The sequence below is a fragment of the Streptopelia decaocto genome (genome assembly GCF_964273445.1).
Source record: "Streptopelia decaocto genome assembly, chromosome: 2".
Taxonomy (NCBI): Eukaryota; Metazoa; Chordata; class Aves; order Columbiformes; family Columbidae; genus Streptopelia; species Streptopelia decaocto.
In genome coordinates, this window is record NC_138655.1 from 45535419 (window position 1) to 45554027 (window position 18609).

General features: G+C 35.3%; 1 protein-coding gene across 1 annotated transcript in view; it reads left to right on the plus strand.

Annotated features, from left to right (window-relative positions):
• Positions 1–18609, plus strand: part of CCDC178 (coiled-coil domain containing 178) — a gene marked incomplete at both ends in the record, with an annotated part of 164779 nt that overhangs the window by 85250 nt on the left and 60920 nt on the right. The window contains one exon of the mRNA XM_082045605.1: positions 17603–17752. Coding sequence (XP_081901731.1) covers positions 17603–17752 — 150 coding nt within the window. The remainder of the gene's footprint in view (positions 1–17602; positions 17753–18609) is intronic.

Genomic DNA, 18609 nt, shown 5'->3' on the forward strand with positions numbered 1-18609 from the left:
TCTGCTGGGTTAAACTCATCAGTTTAGTGCCGTTCTGTTTTACTGCAGAGACACGCTCCATTATTTCTTCAGGTACAGTTGAGATATTCAGTTACATGCCCAATAGTTTGAATACGGCAGTAAGATTAAAAGGGGCAGACAAGTGGACAGTTTTTGTAATTTATTCACTGATTTCCTTAAACGGTGTTGGATTTCCATTTTCTTCCACCTGCCCTTTATGGAATCCTTCATGTCCTGGGATAATACATTCCCATTGTCCAACAGTGGCAATGTAGGCAGCGCTAAAATTATATATAAGTTGATACAGAACATAACTTTACTCCAGTCAGAGGATACCGCACTGAACTAGTAAAAATAAACTAGTGTACTAGTTCCATGAGAGCAGTTCCAAGCCTCGTTTTACATACAAGGTTTGTTTGTAGTTCATTTGGAGTAAAATGGACTTAACTGTTTTGGTTCAGTTTATTACAGCTATTCATACCTACGCTTCTTCAGTTCTCTTGGATATTCTTTTTCTTCTTTTCCTCAGTTTTCTAAATTCAAAGGTCAGATCATCCAGAATTTTATGGAGAAAGAGTTTTCAGTTCAGTGGTTATCTAGTTAGTCTTTGGACATGAAACTCAAGAGAGAGACTTTGAGGAAACTAAAAATTTACACATTTACTGCATGGAGATGTTGTATGAATTGAATGTGAGTTCTAAGTAGACCATTTTAGAAACGGTCCCTGTCTAATGATATCTGCTAACCTTCTTATCGTTGCTTTATAGACAGCTTTGACACAGTGGTATATTTGTGCATGTCTAAGGCTTTTGTTGGGATGTTAAGAGTGAAGACTGACAGATTGGATGTGCCATTAATCTTAGACTGGAGCACGGATCCTATATTGCTGATGGCTCAAATGCTTGTAAACTGCATTAAAGATTGCTAGAATTTTTATTTTTTTTTAATCTTGCTCTTGCATAAATACAGTTTCAAATTCTAATACTTACATTTAAGACTGATTAAATGATTAAATGTTTACTAGCTGATTTGTCCAGAGCACCAGGAAGGTTTCCTTCTAAAGGTTTTTTTGCAAGTAATATTTACATCATTGGCAGGCAACTATTTCAATTAGAATCATCTTAACTATATAGTACTTTCATCTCAAATGATTCCAAAGTGCTTTACAAACTGTCACAATTTATACAGGACTTGCTTTATCTGCTGCTGAAGTGCAACTACCCTGGGGTGAAACACAGCAACTATTCAACATTGCACAAGGGCTTGGGACTGGAAATTAAGGATCTCTCTGTATTTGTAATTGCAGTGGGAAATTAGGTAGGCTGGATGTAATTACCTGAGCTGGAATTTGGCCAGGAGACTAAAGTTAACACACCTACCTTTATGAAGGGTTCCGTGGGATTGCTAATGACCAATTTGGGTAGGGCCTTCCATTTATGTCTCATCCAGAAGAAAACTCCTACAGGAATACAATGTCCCCAACACTTCTCTTGTGCATAGCTATTGCACTGATATGAAGGAATGAACAGAGTTATTGTGTGATCATATGACAGTATGACGGGCTTGGGATTAGCAGTTACAAAGCTCACAAAATACATGATTCATTTAAAACTTATGTCTTCTTTTTTTTAATTTTCTGTGTGAGCAGGGTTACTTAGGTACCATAAAAGAAGAGATGTATAATGCAAGAATGATGGAACATTTGTGTATCTGTAAGGCCTTGTGTAAGAAAGACATGATATTTCTTACACTTTTGGCTGAGGGCTAGAAAAGATTAGGTTTACTTAATTGTCATAATTGTATCTCTTTTTATTATCAGTGTAGTATGTGAAGCTTTATATTAAAAACATGTTGTACACTGTGCTTCAATTTATATAATAGGCACCTATAGAGGGTTCCCAATCTAAAGTAGTAACTGGCATAATTATATTTGGCCAATAGTGATGAGGTATGAGCTAAAAAACCATGAAAGACAATATTATCCCTCTGTTGAATTAGCTATTTCAGTTATCTGTACCCTGAATATTTAGCTCCAAATCATGCACTGCACAGATTCATAGGTCTCAGTTTACTAATATGTGAGACTTAAGAGGAAGAAATGATGCAATACAAAATATGTTGTGTTTAACCTGCTTATAGGTTAGAGAAAATACCATGTTCATTTGTGTCTCCTCGGAAATTCAATGTGGATTTAATGTTTAGATGTAGCTTCTTTGCTGTGATCCATGTCAATATGTACCCTCTGTTGTCTAGTTTTGTGATTAAGGCACTGGATGGACACTTAAGGTATGCAAATTACATTCTCAACTGTACTGAATGTATAAACATTAATTGTATTGCGATTTGATTCACATTTGAAAAATGGAAAAATAATACTTACTTGTTGCAGACGGAGGTCTTAACACCAAAATCTTTATTTTATTGGTAAGTCCTCTGCCATTCTATTATTTTACAGTCTTCCATAAAGGCAAGAAAGTCTGTTGATCTCATGAAATATATGCTAAAACAAGAACTGAACTTCATCCTCACAGTTTTATTTTTCTCTGCATCTCAGCATATGCCAAGAGCAGTTGTAGGTTTCAAAAGGGTTATAAATTCATGCTAGAATTGATCAGAATTATTTGCATATCTCTTTGTATGAGTTGTTGCTAATGAGAGGACAGTTAAGCACTGCGCAAGTAGATCAGGAAATGGTATGGTGGTAAGTTTCCTGAAATCTTGTAGATATGCTGGTATTAGAAAACTTCATGGCACTTTCTCTAAACTCAGAAGCTCAATCTGCTGCACTTCTTGGTATGTTCTGTGCCTGACAGTAGAGTTGTATGACTCATGCAAAAACTGTAGCATGCAACTGTATATACTTTTCAAGAAAGTGCAATGCTACTGTTTTGCAGAGGATTTTTTTGGTGATCATTGTTCTTTAAAATGCAAAGGGAGTTTTGGGAGGGCATGATGTTATTTGCCTGTAGTAGTGTTTATGAGCATATCTAGTTGAAGATGTCCCTGTTCATTGCAGGGGGGTTGGACTAGGTGAACTTTGAAGGTCCCTTCCAACTCAAACTGTTTTATGACTCTATGAAACCTATGGCTTTTAGACTTCCCTCCTCACTTCTACTCCGTTTCTTCAAAGATATTTATTATTTTCATCAAGTGTCATTGGAACAGAACTGGGGACAAGAGGCATATGGGCATTTTTATGAGATACCATGCTAAATAATACTATGGATTAAATGTTCCTTTTAAGTTCCAGACATATAATCATACCTCAAGTATATATATAAATTTTCAAAGACAATGTAGTCTGTAAATTACAAATAATTGCTGTCCTTTCTCTGAAGTTCACATAAAATGAATTGCACAGTAGAACCGATGTGTGTATTTTCAAAGGTTAAAACAAAATATGAGATAACAACAAGTAAGAGTTTGAAAATAGAAAAGCTGAGTATAGAATCTTCATTAGGTAACATAGATAGCACTAGAATAAATTAGTGGACTTTGGAAGGAATAAGCCATTAGACAACTCCTTAGTTGTACTGAAAAGAGCTAACAAATAGCTCATAATTCTGTTATTATTTTTTTTGCAATGTCATTGTTTTGATGTGGTATTAATATAAAACACAAAACATGACACAATGTTAGAGATTGTAATGGTTGTGTGGAATATAAAAGAATATAGTGATCTGTTGCAAGCCAAAGTTTTAATTTCATGCCCAAGAATTCCTTTAATTTCATGCCCAAGATTCCTTTTTTTCCCTCACTTTTTATCTTGTCTGACCTCCTCACCTGTCATGGCTACCAAATATTGACTTCTTCATACATTATATGAATTATATCGTATCCTGTTTCAACTCTGGTAATGATTATCGTTCCATGAGCACCAGATATTTTCAATGTCTGTATTCTCTGGCATCAGTCGTTCTGTGGTCAAATATCAGAATTGTATTAACCTCTAGTTATTACAGATAATGTACTGTTCTGAGACCTTCTCTCTCACTTGTGGGAGGGAGGTGACATGAGATTTTGACCATTCACCATTAAAAACAGGCTTTGAAAAAACTGCACTGTAGTACTGAGCAATCTAACATTTTGATGATCCGCTTTTGTCCGGAGGGAAGAACAGGAGCACCTAATATCCAAGAGGAGCAATCAGATGGGTCAGCATCTTGGTGAATGTTATTGGGTTTGTAAAGAGACCAAAGAAGCAAAACTTGCTCTGGTCCTAATCCACTGTCAAACAGGGATTGTTTCAACTCTCCTGATTGAAGGACATAGGAAAAGCTTTCTGGTTTGATAGCTGGAGGAATGGAGACTAATATGACTATCTTCAGCTTGAACCCACAGATGAAAGCGTTCATACTTAGGTACAGTATGAATTACTGTTCTTGTTTTTATTATAGTACTACAGAACATGGCAGTAATATCTTTCCCCCCTGGCATGTAGAAGAAACAGTTCTTCCAAAGTCAGCGAATCTAACTCCTCCTGAAATAGTCATGTGTGACAGTTTCCTGATAGGGAGTGAGGGGATAAACACTTCAAGCCTTGATGACTCATCTACCACAGATGATGTTCCTTCCAGGTATGAAGTAGCTGTCCTACACTTTTTCATGGTTCCTGACTTTTACTTTAGTCACAGAGTCAGTATTTCTACTTACTTTTCCATACGTCATACATATAAACTGAGAGTGTTTTCCACTTTGACATCTAGAGTATTCTTCCCTTTTGTACTAGGAAAACTAAATTCTTAAGATGGTGTGCAAAGTGGTTCATATTAATTAATGATATGGACATGGCTTTCTCTGCATTAATCCATAAACTGAATATGAAATATGTCAAGGTGCATTATGAAACCACCGAAATACAGCCTTTTGCTGTCACTGGAATGCGCCCATCAGAGCTGAAGCTGTAACAGTGGCTTTGCTGAAAAATGCCTCCATTCTTAATGTCTCCCAAAGATTTATCTATATTCTTATCAACCACTGCAGTAATACTGAGGAAGACTCAAAGCTAATGCAGCATGTGATAGAGTGATTCTATTTGCTTCAAGAACTCAGCAACTGCTCCTGGGATGATTGTGGATATGGGAACTTACTGCTTGGAGCATTCACATTACGAATATGTACATCACTCAAAAATAGGAAAAGGTACTACTTTCTGATCACTGAAGTTCTTCAGGTTTTGTAATCCACATATAAATTATTCTCATCCTTATATCCTATCCTTGAACAGTCTCTTTTTTTAAAATGTTTTGTTGTTGTTGTTGTTTGGATTTTGTGGTAGAGTTGATCCATACACAGACAAAGGTAAACGTACATTTAGAAGGTGTTTCTCAAAAAACGTTACTTGCTGATAGTTACCTTTTTTATCCTGGTGGGTTTGGTTCTGAGATTCTTTATAGGACATGCTGGTTTGTGCTTTTAGGTTGATGTTCATAAAACTCAATTTTGGCTTATCCGAAACACAAGAATGTAGTTGCTTTCTCAGTGGTCATGCCCATGACTTCAGTTGTGTTACCTACATTTGAAAGTACAAAAATGAGCAAATTAAAATGGGTTACCGCTTTGATGTAGAACAAGTACAACTGCTGTACTGTTACTGTAGAAAATGAAAGTTCTGAAATGAATGAGCAGTACTAAAAACAAAACAGCTGCAGAAAAGCAGGGACTCTGGTATCAGAAAAAAGTTTTCTTTAGAATTACTATAATGTTCTTGTTGCATTTATATATATACCAAAATCCAATGACAATTAGTTTGAATGGACTATTATATGGATGTTTTCTGTACTATATTACAAAGTTAATATAGGTTATCTATGGATAATCTATCTATTAGATAATCTAATCTATAGCTCAATCTATGGAAATAATAATAAGATATACCTCATTATTTAAATACTTTCTGAACTGCTGGTAAAATGGATATGGATACTATATGGATAAAAACACAGAAAGACTGTGTGTCTGTATGCATGTTAGTTACTTCCTTAGAAGATATTTTTAGATACCTGTTTCCTGCTTTATGCAGAAAATGTCAGATTTCACACATCTGTAGAGCTGATAGGATTCTGTGAAATTCTAATGAGGAAAAATAGCTACACTCAGTTTAAAGTATTTTCCATAGTTGTCCTTGTTTGTTTATAGGAGTTACTGTAAAATGTTATTCTGATTTGAAAAGTTCCAGTGAATATACTTTTACCATTATGTGGGAAAGTATATTTCTTTTCTGAGCATTACCACTTTTTTTAAAATGAGTGTTTAATAAAGAAGTCTCACTATTAATTCTTTAACAGTCCCATGTAAATAGTTTGCATAAAATGTTGCAATTTACATAAACTATTATTATATTTTCATTTTACACAGTTACTGCGCTAGACTTTATGAGACCATTTATGATTTGAAGTTTGCCTTCTCTGAGGCTTCATTTAAATGGTGACATATGCTGTTCAGTGAACATGCAGCAGAAGTTGTTACAATCGTCTATGTCCCAGTGTTTAGTCTCTGATTGTGGTATCTCTTAGCTCTTTTTTCCTCCAGTAAATGATGTCATTACACACAGTGACAAATGACAAAAGTGTTTTGGAAGATTTCTTCTCATGAAGCTTAACCATGTTCTACCTTAGATTTGATATTACCAGGTAGGGAAATGCTCAATACTTTTTGTCTAACATTGCACCGCATTGTGGGCAATTGCATGTGCAGATGCTTTTAAGGACATTTGTCTTTTGTTTCATTGGACCCCTTTTCTGCATTCTCAGTTTGTTTCTAGAAGTTAACCCCTCCACACTGGCCTCAGAATTCTTACACTGAAGGCAGCCAGAGTCTCCAGTGTATGGCAGCTCTACTCAAAACCTGTTAGATTACTTTTTTTGTTTTTATTCCCAACCATCTCATGTCTTGTTTCTTGGCATTCTGCATTTCTTTCTGTCTTTATGTGACGGATCTGATTTGTGTGTGCTGCCTCACTTCTGTTCTTTATGTGTTGGGGCCATCATAATATACAATGTAGGTTTTAGACAGTGAAGGTTTGCATAAAAAGACATCTTAGATTACACCCTAAAGAGAACAACTGAAAGGAAAACTAATCTCTCTGTTTCATAAACAAGGAATTTCTGGCAAGGATTCTCTGAAGGGTAGGGAAATGAGAATAAAGTAATGTCTCAGGTTTCCAGTTAGCAAGATTTAATATGGTAGAGACCACCTGAGGTGCAAATATAATTGTACAGACAACCACAATATAGCATTGATAAAGAGACAAACTATGCCCTTATTGATCTGTTTTACCTAGAATGCAGACCTGATTTAACTGATTAACTGAAGTTCTGGTATCCTATTGTATTATAGCCATAATATATTAAATGTTTAAAATTTAATTTCCTTAATATTTAAGGGTACAGGATACTTCTGAGTTTTTTATTGAGAAAGGTGACAGAGTTGACATAAAAATTACTTTTTAAACAGCCCATTAAAATAAATTTTAAAAAAAGGTTTTCTTCAGTTTTTCATTATATGTTTAGTTTTGTTCAATGAAGATTTTCTAAACTGCCTTTTTCAAAATTTTAGAACAGTTTATTTTAATTGGAGTAGAGAGGACTCCAGATGCATTTTTTGTTAATTAAAAAAATCTGGAAAAATTACAGTGAGGAAAACAGATTTTTTTTCCTGCTCCCTTTTGAAATGAAAGAACGGTTTTCTTCATTGGAAAAGATTTAAAAAAATCTTTGAAGGAAATCTATTCATTATAAATATTTCAGTAAGTGCTTTAAAAGGCAAAATTGAGTCTAATCTTCTTAGTTATCTCAATATTGCCCATGAAAATAATCAAAGTAAGTACATCAACAGCTCTCTAACATCAGTTACTGGATTTCAGAATTCCATGAAGAACAGTGATTAGGATCAAACTATGTGCTCATAAAGGAGGCCTTAGGAAAATTTTATAAACAAAAATCTAGAAAATAAATTTTACTATGGATGTTTGGGTGGACATGACTACAATAAATGCAGTGGTCAAAACAATTTCAGCCAAGAAGACCACTGGGTGTCAGTCATGTGCATTATCACTATGGCAAACTTCACGCAAGCCAAATGGCTTGTCAGTGCACTGAAGTACATAACTGAGATTAGCCAAAATACAGTTCTACATAATTCCATTTTGAACACCACTTTAGAGCAAAATATCAATGTTGATTGCCATCAAGGGATTAGTGGCATTAATTTTTCAAAGAATTATAAAAAAATCTGGATGCAAAGTCAGAAGGCCATTCCCCCTAACTGTGTGGAAATCAAAATGGATGAAATCTCTAAACTGGAATTGAATAGTAATATTTTTATCACTAGCTATGGTGTTTGTCAAAATAAAATATATTATTCAGTAAAATCCGGTATATATTTCCGTGTTTCCTTAATGAAGCAACAAAAGATTTTTAAATTTCCAATGAATAATTTTAAAAAAGTCACAATTATCCCATGAATCTCTTTATTTGCATCTTTCTGTCACTTCAGAGACACTGTAGTCATATGGAAGGTGTGCAGGTAATAGATATTGTGTTCAATATTACTGTTTATTTTTTGATACCTTTCTTACTTTAATTTTAACAGCTCTACAAATGAAATAACATTTGGGTTTGCATTAGCATGTGAATAAGGAGGTTTATTATTTATTTGCTTCATCTACTCTACATAGTGCCATTAACGCAAAAATATTAGTCTTTGTAATGACAAAAAGAAAGTGTGTATCTAATGACCTTACTGTGAGTAATTAGCCTTTTCTCATAGTTTTGCAGAATTGTCCGTCTCTAAATATATAAGACAATTGAGAACCTTTAGAAGTATTTAACTGGTCATAAGGAAGTAAATAAATGGACATTCCAATGCAGTTGCATTTTTTCCAGAATAGATTTGCAAGTGAAGTTCTCTCTCATAATATGCTCTAAAAATATTGACAGGTATATATAATCAAACTGCAATGATATCGAAGAAAAGTTAATGATGCAATAATAAGCAAATAAGTTTGTGTTTAACAGTCTAAAACTATGTTATGCAGAAACCAATAATGAAATCATAAACTCTTTTTACTTTTCAGACAAAACATGTAAGCTTAAGGTATGGAAAAGGATGTAGGATAGAGAAGTTCTTTATTCTATGTAATTTCAAAGTCTTTTTGATACTTACATGAACGTTAATCTGAGTTTTTACTGAATTGCATTCCATTATATTTACAGATTGACTTTATTCCAAACAAGTAGCTTTTGCTTTTCCTGAAATACAAACTTTCTGTGTCAAAAAGTCTGCTACAATGAACCTAAATTCAGTGGTAAAGTTTTAGAGTACATAACAGACTTTTAAGAAAGATTTTATATTTCTTGTTTCCACATTATTCTCAATGAACACAAATATTAGTTTTAAAGCAAATGTTTTTTCAATACAAATGTAAGCATCTGTTGTGATATAGAGGCATTTTGCTACCACTGCATATCTCTAAAGAATTTGCTTTTTATATTTTCTGGGCTTTAAATGATAGATGTTGTCTTCCATCAGCATTCAGAACCAGTGGATCTGATGAGATCCTTTTCAGTCCATCCCTGATTTACTGTATATCCACCACTGGTGGAGTCGGTGACCCCTAATACCTGATGGCATCATGCATCTACTTCCAGTTCCATACTTTGATACCAATCTGTTTCCATGACTTCAAGAAAGAAAATGACTGTGATTTAAGGGACATATCCAAGTTGCTGTCAGCAAATCAGTACTGAGCCCTAACACAGTGGTGACACCAGATGTCATGAAGATCTGTTTTCATCAGTTCATTTTCTTTATCTTCTTACACACTGCAAATTCTTTAATGTGCTTCCCAATACAATGTTACATGTTTTTTCAGGAGGTACTGGAGAGAACTTGACATTGATCTCATGTTGGTTTGAGACTTAGGAACTTTCCAGTCTCCAGCATGTCCCTTGAATTTGCCCATGCATAAGGTATATATGCTTAGCATATATAAGCAGTGCTGAATTATGGTTTGTAACATGAACACAGAAAATATATGGTTGATTTCTAAAGATCTTGAATATTGCTTTTCTCTTTCTGAACGTTTGTGATCCTGACTGATCACAAAATTGAAGTAGAGGAAAACCTTGCACTAGGAGAAGCTCTCCTGTCCTTGATTTTTTCAATAAGAAAATTGTGTTTGCCTCTTATACTCAACAAAATTAGTTAATTGTCAAGCAGCACTATTTAGGTACTTTTCTGTTCAGCAGAGCAGATACTTTTTATGTTCTGAAAGACAACTAGTTCTTATGGTTCAAAAACTTTTAAAATGTAGTTATTCACAGTCCTGATACTGGAGCACATGTAAAAAGGTCTGGACCTTCATTAAAGCCATTAGAAGAAGAATTCAAAAAACCCCACTTCTTGACTTTCAAAGAGGTTGCACTCTACAGAGCAACAATTTTCTCCCAATAATCAGGGTTTCTTGACTGCAGATAAGACTAAAAACACTGAATCAGTTATGATGTCTGTTCAAATCTTTCTTTAACACTAGTCAATTTTATACACTGCTATTTAGCCAAACAATTTAAAACACTGCTCTTTCGCCAGAGCCATTGTGGTTCTTTTACAGGTGTTTTGATCACAAGTTGAGTCCCCAAAATTCTGTCAGCAGGTCATCATAAGGTGGACTGCACATGTGCTGTTGATTCTCTGCTTTACAATTTAGAAAGTAGACACCTTCATGGGAAAGAGACCAACTAGATACTATTTTTTTTCCTTTCACATCTGAAAAATCAGTGTCACTGCATTATTCCCTTACTTCATTTCCAGGGCTCTAAAGAAGGTTTAAGTGGGATAAACTTAAATATTTCTAGTACTTCTAATTTTTGCATCCTTTAATTGTTTTTGATCTTCTGCAACAGTACAGTAAGGGATAAAGGGCACATCAACATAAAATAATCTTAGAGCATTCAGATCTTATTCTACAACCACAGTCTCTTTTTAGTGTCAATACAATGTAGTTCATGTGCCAAAAATAACTTTGGAGAGGTCAAGGATATTCCATACATGGAAAATACTGTATATGAAAGAACAAAAATATTTTTCAGCTTTGGCTGACATGAAGAATTATGAACAAAAATGTATTATATACTATTTATTTTGGAATACCTGTAGTGTTAAATCAGACAGGTCTGTGCTTATATTTGCTGATATTGTTGAAGTAGCTTTATTATTTTGCTAGCATTTTTTAAAATAATTATCTTAGCAGTATTTATTTTTTGTTTAAATTGCCATCCACAGAAATTTTTTCCCAAACATTTAATGCCTGTCTGGTTTTACTCCCTATATTGATTCTCCAGTTGAGTCCTTATAAGAATTGAACTTGTTCTTTCCAAAACTGTTGGAACTGCCGTTTGGAGTGCTGTGTTGTCAGAGGAAGGCTGCTTGTAGTTATTTTTACTTTAGTTTGCAGATAGGAAATATGCAATTTGCCAGAAAACATTTTACACCATATTCCTACTGAAAGAGTAGCTAATTTGTTCCAAACGGTCTCCAGCAAATTATTCAAAAATATGATCTCTCACCTCCCTCTGTCAGTCTGTGCATTTTCTAAAATTCTTCCCAAATATAATAAAGTAAAAAATCATGCTACAAATATAAAAAAAATATTGTCTTGCAGATAAGGAATTAGTTTCAGTAGCTCTGGGCTATGTATTTGTTTTCCTTTGGCTGTGGATGCAGGGAAAGACCTGTTCAGCTCAGAGCCCATCAAAATCTGTATTAGATCGGTATATAATATCAACAATGTTGTCCCCTCACTCATGTTAGATCTTGTTCAAGCAAGGCTCAGCTGTTTCCACTGTGCACCTTAAAAGGGTTGCAGTTCTAGAGATTTATCAGGTGCATAAATTACCAACTGTCAAATGGTGGTGGCAGCAGCAACAGAAAATCCCAAGTAAAGAGAGTGAATCAGTGATTATATGTTGTAGCTTCTGTGACTTGTAGAGGCCAAACTATTTGCTAATAAGCATTAGTTGCATTGATCAATCCTCAGATAGGATCCCCAACACCTTATGCTTGCTTTACAGTAACTTTCTTTTCCACAGCTGGGGGAGTTGTGAACTACATTACAACAGCTTTGTGACATGTGGTATCACCGTGCTCTCTATGTCCTGGGAAGTGACACAGATGATGTGTAACAGATGCTACTGGAGAAACGTTGCTAAACTGTACTGGGGAAGCTCTGTGGAGTGGGAGGGACAGATGCACACGGACACAGTAATTTTAAGATAAATTATTTCTTATTTTGCTGTTCGAATTATGAACAGGATGCTACCTAGAAAATAAACAGTCATTTCTGCCTGGAGAAACCAATTTCACTCCTCACAACATCAAATTTAAGTAGTATAACCAATTAATATAGACCCTTTAATAATTAGTTTATTGTGCTGATGCACTTGATTGTCAAAATCATTGATTTGTTCTTTCAAATAAAACTCTGGTGTCAGAGTGATGATTCAAAATGACTCTTTGTCCTGTAAACCACAGGGATTTAGATCATGTTTATAGGTATACCATTATCTAGACAAAATCATTGATCCTACGATTTGCCTCTGCAATTCTTTACAAACATTTGCTACACAAACATGAAATCATAAAATTATTCTTGGATCACTTACAACACGACAAAGTGATTGGTATTGGTGTACATAAAAGGATAGAAGGATAACATGAAACACATTTTCTCTGTGCTGCAGACACCAAGCATCCCTTGCTTGTCTGTAACAGTCATGGCTACGTTAGTGGAGGTCTCTGTTTGCAGCCTAAAGGACTGAAATTCAGTTATTACAAGAAATTCTGTATGGCCTGAGCTAGTGGACTGATAATTCATTGTTGTATTGCATAGTGTTGCATCTGCTTTCCTATTGGCTAGTTCAGCAGTCGTTGTGCTAACAATTTGTTGAAAGTTTTGGGGGAGGCTTTTGGTATTTTTATTTTTTCTTGCTTCCACATATTTTATTATCTCAGTATGACTTTGCATTATGGCATACACAACTGCGATTCAAAGTGTTCAGCAAACACACACAAAAGTGTTGCTGTTCCAGGCAAAGAGAGACACTTCTGTAGCTGCTGTGCTGAATCAGAGAACATAAAAACAAAAGGGTGTATGTGCTGAATCAGGTGGAAGTTTCCTCTAGCCTGGTGTTCTACCTCTGATACCAGATGTCCAGGTAAAGCATAACAGAGCAACCATGTTGTGATACTTCTCCAGATTAATCACCCAGCTTTCCAGTCTCTTGAGCTCCAATTTTTTTTAATTATTATTTTATTTTATTATTATTTAATAAACTCCAGTGGATATTTCCTCCTGGAAATTCTGTGTCCCTTTTAAATGTCTGTAAGTTTTTGATATTCACAAGAATCCATACACCTGAGCTACACGTGGTGCAAAGAAATATCTCTTTTCATCTGTTTTTAATACAGCATTTGCTAGTTTAATTTGATTTCTCTGCTTTGTGACTCAAGTTTCATTTAACATAAGAGCCTTCAATTATACTTTTTCTTCCACTGAAGAAAATAACTTTATTTGAATGTAGAAATATAGAAAATTTCTTCCCATATTTCAGATGTTAGTTCCAGAATGTGTGGAGAAATCAAACAAATACATTCTGGCATACTGAGTTTGGTCAGTTTGACTATTCTTCTCTTTCATAAAGATAGAATGCCCTTTAAGACTTTTTTCCTTGCTTACATTCTGGGAAATCCTTTGTAGAAATATCAGTGAGTGACAGTCAGGTATTTAAATGATGTATGCTTTTTACTTTCTGAACCTCATCTCATTATTCAGAGGAGTAAATTAGAGAAAAAGAACCATTTCACTTTATCCATCTCAGCTGACATAAACTGTGTGGTGAGGCAATTTTTGGGACTGGGCAACTGGTATAACTAGTCATATATACATAGCCACTGAATCTTATAAAATTGTAGAAGGTAATTTTCTTTTCTTTAGTAAGTTATTATTCTTTGTTAAAATGTCTGGACCATTTTAAATTACATGAAATAGCCTAATTTCACTTGCTTTGTACTCAGGCATTTATATTGGTGAAAATTACTATATTGATGTTTGTTTTCTACAAGCAAATTTTTCTGTCATTTTCCCATGTTCCTTATGTATGTGAAAGTACTGCAATGTTGAAAACTTTACTTGTTTGCAGGTATCGAATGTTAACATATAAATATCAAGCATTGCATATTTGTTAATGAAGGCATCCACATGAAAAACAGGTTTTACTTCTATCCAAAGATTAATAAAAGAGATAATAACATCTTCTTCACTAGATTCTACATCTTTATTATTTCAAAATTTCTCAAAAAACATAGCATTTTAATATTGTAATGATGTAGAGAGTGACAGTTCTGTACAGGAAGACTTTTTAGATTTAGTTGCATAAGCACAGCAAGCTTCTAGCCAAAGTTTTCAGAAATTGCATATAAATACAGATACAAAAGTGGATATATCTTGATTAAGACATTGCATAGAAAAATGAATAAAATCATCGTTAACATGTTAACTGTCATGGGAATTCCCAAAATTCAAGTAGTTCCAAGAGATGGCCAGGAACTTGTTCAGGCATGCTGCAACTTCCCTTGGATAGTTTTGTCTTTAAAAAGTCAGGCCCTAAATTACCCACTTGGGAACAGATTCCGAAAACATGTGGATTCTTCAGCATTATGCACTGTGACCCAGAGAACTTAGACTTTATTAGTCTCCTAATTCACAGGATTTTTTTTAGAGACACAGGAGATACTAAAGCAAGGTTTGAATTTTACACAAGTTCCCTAGGTCTCCAGGGTTCTGGGCAGATGAGATGCACCCGCGGGTGCTGAGGGAGCTGGCTGAAGTCATTGCTAGACCGCTCTCCATCATTTTTGCCAAGTCTTGGGAAACGGGAGAGGTGCCCGAGGATTGGAGGAAAGCAAATGTCACTCCAGTCTTCAAAAAGGGCAAGAAGGAGGACCCGGGTAATTATAGACCTGTCAGCCTCACCTCTGGCCCTGGGAAAGTAATGGAATGGCTTATCCTTGGTGCCATCTCAAGGCATATCAAGGATGAGAGGGTTATTAGGGGCAGTCAGCATGGTTTTACTAATGGTAAGTCATGCTTGACCAACCTCATAGCCTTTTATGAGAATGTAACAAGGTGGATGGATGATGGCAGAGCGGTGGATGTGGTCTACCTTGACTTCAGCAAAGCCTTTGACACAGTCTCCCATAGCATCCTAGTTGCTAAGTTGAGGAGGTGTGGTCTGGACAATAGAGTAGTGAGGTGGGTTGCAAACTGGCTTAAGAAGAGAAGCCAGAGAGTGGTAGTCAATGGTGCGGAGTCTAGTTGGAGGCCAGTATCTAAGTGGAGTGCCTCAGGGGTCAGTACTGGGGCCAATATTATTCAATATATTCATTAGCAATTTAGACGAGGGAACTGAGTGTACTATCAGCAAGTTTGCTGATGACACGAAGCTGGGAGGAGTGGCTGACACGCCAGAAGGCTGTGCTGCCATCCAGCGGGACCTGGACAGGCTGGAGAGTTGGGTGGGGAATAACCTGATGAAATTTAACAAAGGAAAGTGTAGAGTCCTGCATCTGGGCAGGAACAACCCCAGGTTCCAGTATAGGCTGGGGAATGACCTATTAGAAAGCAGTGTAGGGGAAAGGGACCTGGGGATTCTGGTGGACAACAGGATGACCATGAGCCAGCACTGTGCCCTTGTGGCCAGGAAGGCCAATGGCATCCTGGGGTGTATTACAAGGAGGGTGGTTAGCAGATCGAGAGAGGTTCTCCTTCCCCTCTACTCCGCCCTGGTGAGACCACATCTGGAATATTGTGTCCAGTTCTGGGCCCCTCAGTTCAAGAAGGACAGGGAACTGCTGGAGAGAGTCCAGCGTAGGGCAACAAAGATGATTAAGGGAGTGGAGCATCTTCCTTATGAAGAAAGGCTGAGGGAGCTGGTTCTCTTTAGTTTGGAGAAGAGGAGACTAAGGGGGGACCTTATTAATGTTAATAAATATGTAAAAGGTGAGTGCCATGAAGATGGAGCCAGTCTCTTCTCGGTGGCAAACAATGATAGGACAAGGGGTATCGGAATCAAGCTGGAACACAACAGGTTCCACTTAAATTTGAGAAGAAACTTCTTCTCAGTGAGGGTGACAGAGCACTGGAACAGGCTGCCCAGGGGGGTTGTGGAGTCTCCTTCCCTGGAGACATTCAAGACCCACCTGGACATGTTCCTGTGTGACCTCATCTAGGTGTTCCTGCTCTGGCAGGTGGATTGGACTAGGTGATCTTCTGAGATCCCTTCCAATCCCAAACATACTGTGTGATAAGGAAGAATTTTTTTACAATGAGGCTGGTAAAATATTGGATCAGGTTGCCCAGAGAGGTGGTAGATGCCCCATCCCTGGAAACATTCAAGGTCAGGCTGGACGGGGCTCTGAACAGCCTAATCTAGTTGAAGATGTCCCTGCTCATTGCAGGGGGGTTGGACTAGATGAGCTTTGAAAGTGCCTTCCAACCTAAACTATTCTATGATTCTGTATGTAAAATAAGTAAGTTTCAAGCTTCCTCTTTAGGGTTTTCTTGGTGCATTTCTGCTCTCTACTTGGAGGCACTGTCATCACTAGCCATGATGTTTTAAAAATCTCTTTTAAAGATATGCATTTAAAATGTATTTGAAGTAATATTTTGAAATGTGGAAATTGTCCATCTTGGTTTATAGTTATGAAATGAAAAGAAATTCTGAATGTCAAGAGTCTCTGAAATTTCAATATTCAACTAAGTCTATGGGTAAAAGTCTACCTGGGTTCTCCTTGCCCAAGTACTTTTTAATGGAAAAATAATGAAAATTAAAATACTATTCCTTGTCAAAAATCAGCTTAAAACTAAATGAAATCAGATTGTATCTTTGTAAGCTAAAAAAAATTCTTAGAAAATTATGTGACTGTTGCAAGTTTATGCCTTATAATCAAAAGCAGTTCAGTCAAAATCAAATTTAAATGAATGGAAATGTTTCTTATTACAGAAGCATACATTTCAAACAACTTCTGCTTCACCTAGTAGCAAACTGAGAGTAAAAAATTGTATGTCTTTAAAATAATGTTAATCAAATTGGAAATATAAAAATTATTAAGAAAATACATGAGTATTGCATTGTCTCAGTCTTAGAAATAAGTTGGAAAATGAGAGTTTGGGAAAGTAAAATGTGGGTTAAGAATTGATTTATTCTCTGGCAATTAAGATAATTTCTATGCAGAAATGTCTTACGTAATAAGGTAGAGGATGTGTTCTTTCAACATTTTCTACTGTAATTATTTACAACGTAATTTTCTGTACAAATTAATTTTTAATAACATTTACTTCATTATAAATATATTCAGCAAAATACTAGACACTTGAAATTCATTTTCGGTTTTTCCATTTGCTCAGCTAAGATCATAATCTTGTCATCAATATTTTTCAGATATTCATAAGTGAATGAGTCAAGGGAATTGTGGAAGTGACTTAAAATTTTATTTTTTAGAAAGTGATTTTACAGTAAGTGTAATTAGTTATCTTTCTCTTTAGACTACTCTGGATCAACTCATGAAAGAAAATCTGTGGTTAGCTCAAGAATATCAAATAATTCAGAACTACTACTTAAACATTAAAGAAGACCTCATCGAACTCTATGGCAAGAAAATCAGGGTGGAAACTGCTGTTAGAGATCATCAGCAGGTAAAGTGCTAGTATTGCTTATTCAATTCATTTATCTCATCATCTTCTTGTCTGTTTCACACTTTTTGTATATTTTTCTTTACTTGCTTGCTGCTATTTCTTTTTATTTTATTTTTAAAGAGCAGTTCATGTAAGGTATTCAAATTCATTATCATATATTCAGTTTTTGCACCTGAAAGGTATTTATTTTTATACATAAATATGTTATGTATATAAATATATTATGTAATAATTAAAATGCACCTTACCTTCTTCATAAACACTTTTTTTTCTGGAAATTGTGCATTTTATGACAGCTACAATCAGATTCTGTAAGCCTTTAGTTTAGAAAAAACTCAAATGAAATAAAAGGTAAAATATAGTTTGAAGAACTTCCATGATGGCAGTATAATGGCCAGGTGTAATGTTTTATTGACTAATTATTTACATTTAAAAGGATAGAGGTTTTGATTTTGTTTTTGTTTTTTTAATACAACAATGAAACCTATGGAACCTGAGTCAAGTGATGCTGTAAAACTTTGTTTTGGAAATATAATGTAATTCTTTGTATTTATATATAGCTTTCAAAATAGAAGCCTATCAATACCATCAATTAAGAGATACTCTTCAGACATGTTAGTCAGGTTATTCCTTGCTGACCTCACCTGCCTATGTTTCTGAAAATGAATATGCATTTAAGTCATCATGCTCACTGATCTTAAGATCATATTGACATATTCAGGTAAGAATCTATTAACTCAGGTCATTTATGCAGAAAGCAGGTCCTGATATATATATATTTTTTAGTCCATTTTGTAAAAGTACAGTGTCAAAGTGTGAAATTCAGATTATTTGTCAATACTTTACTCTTATCAATC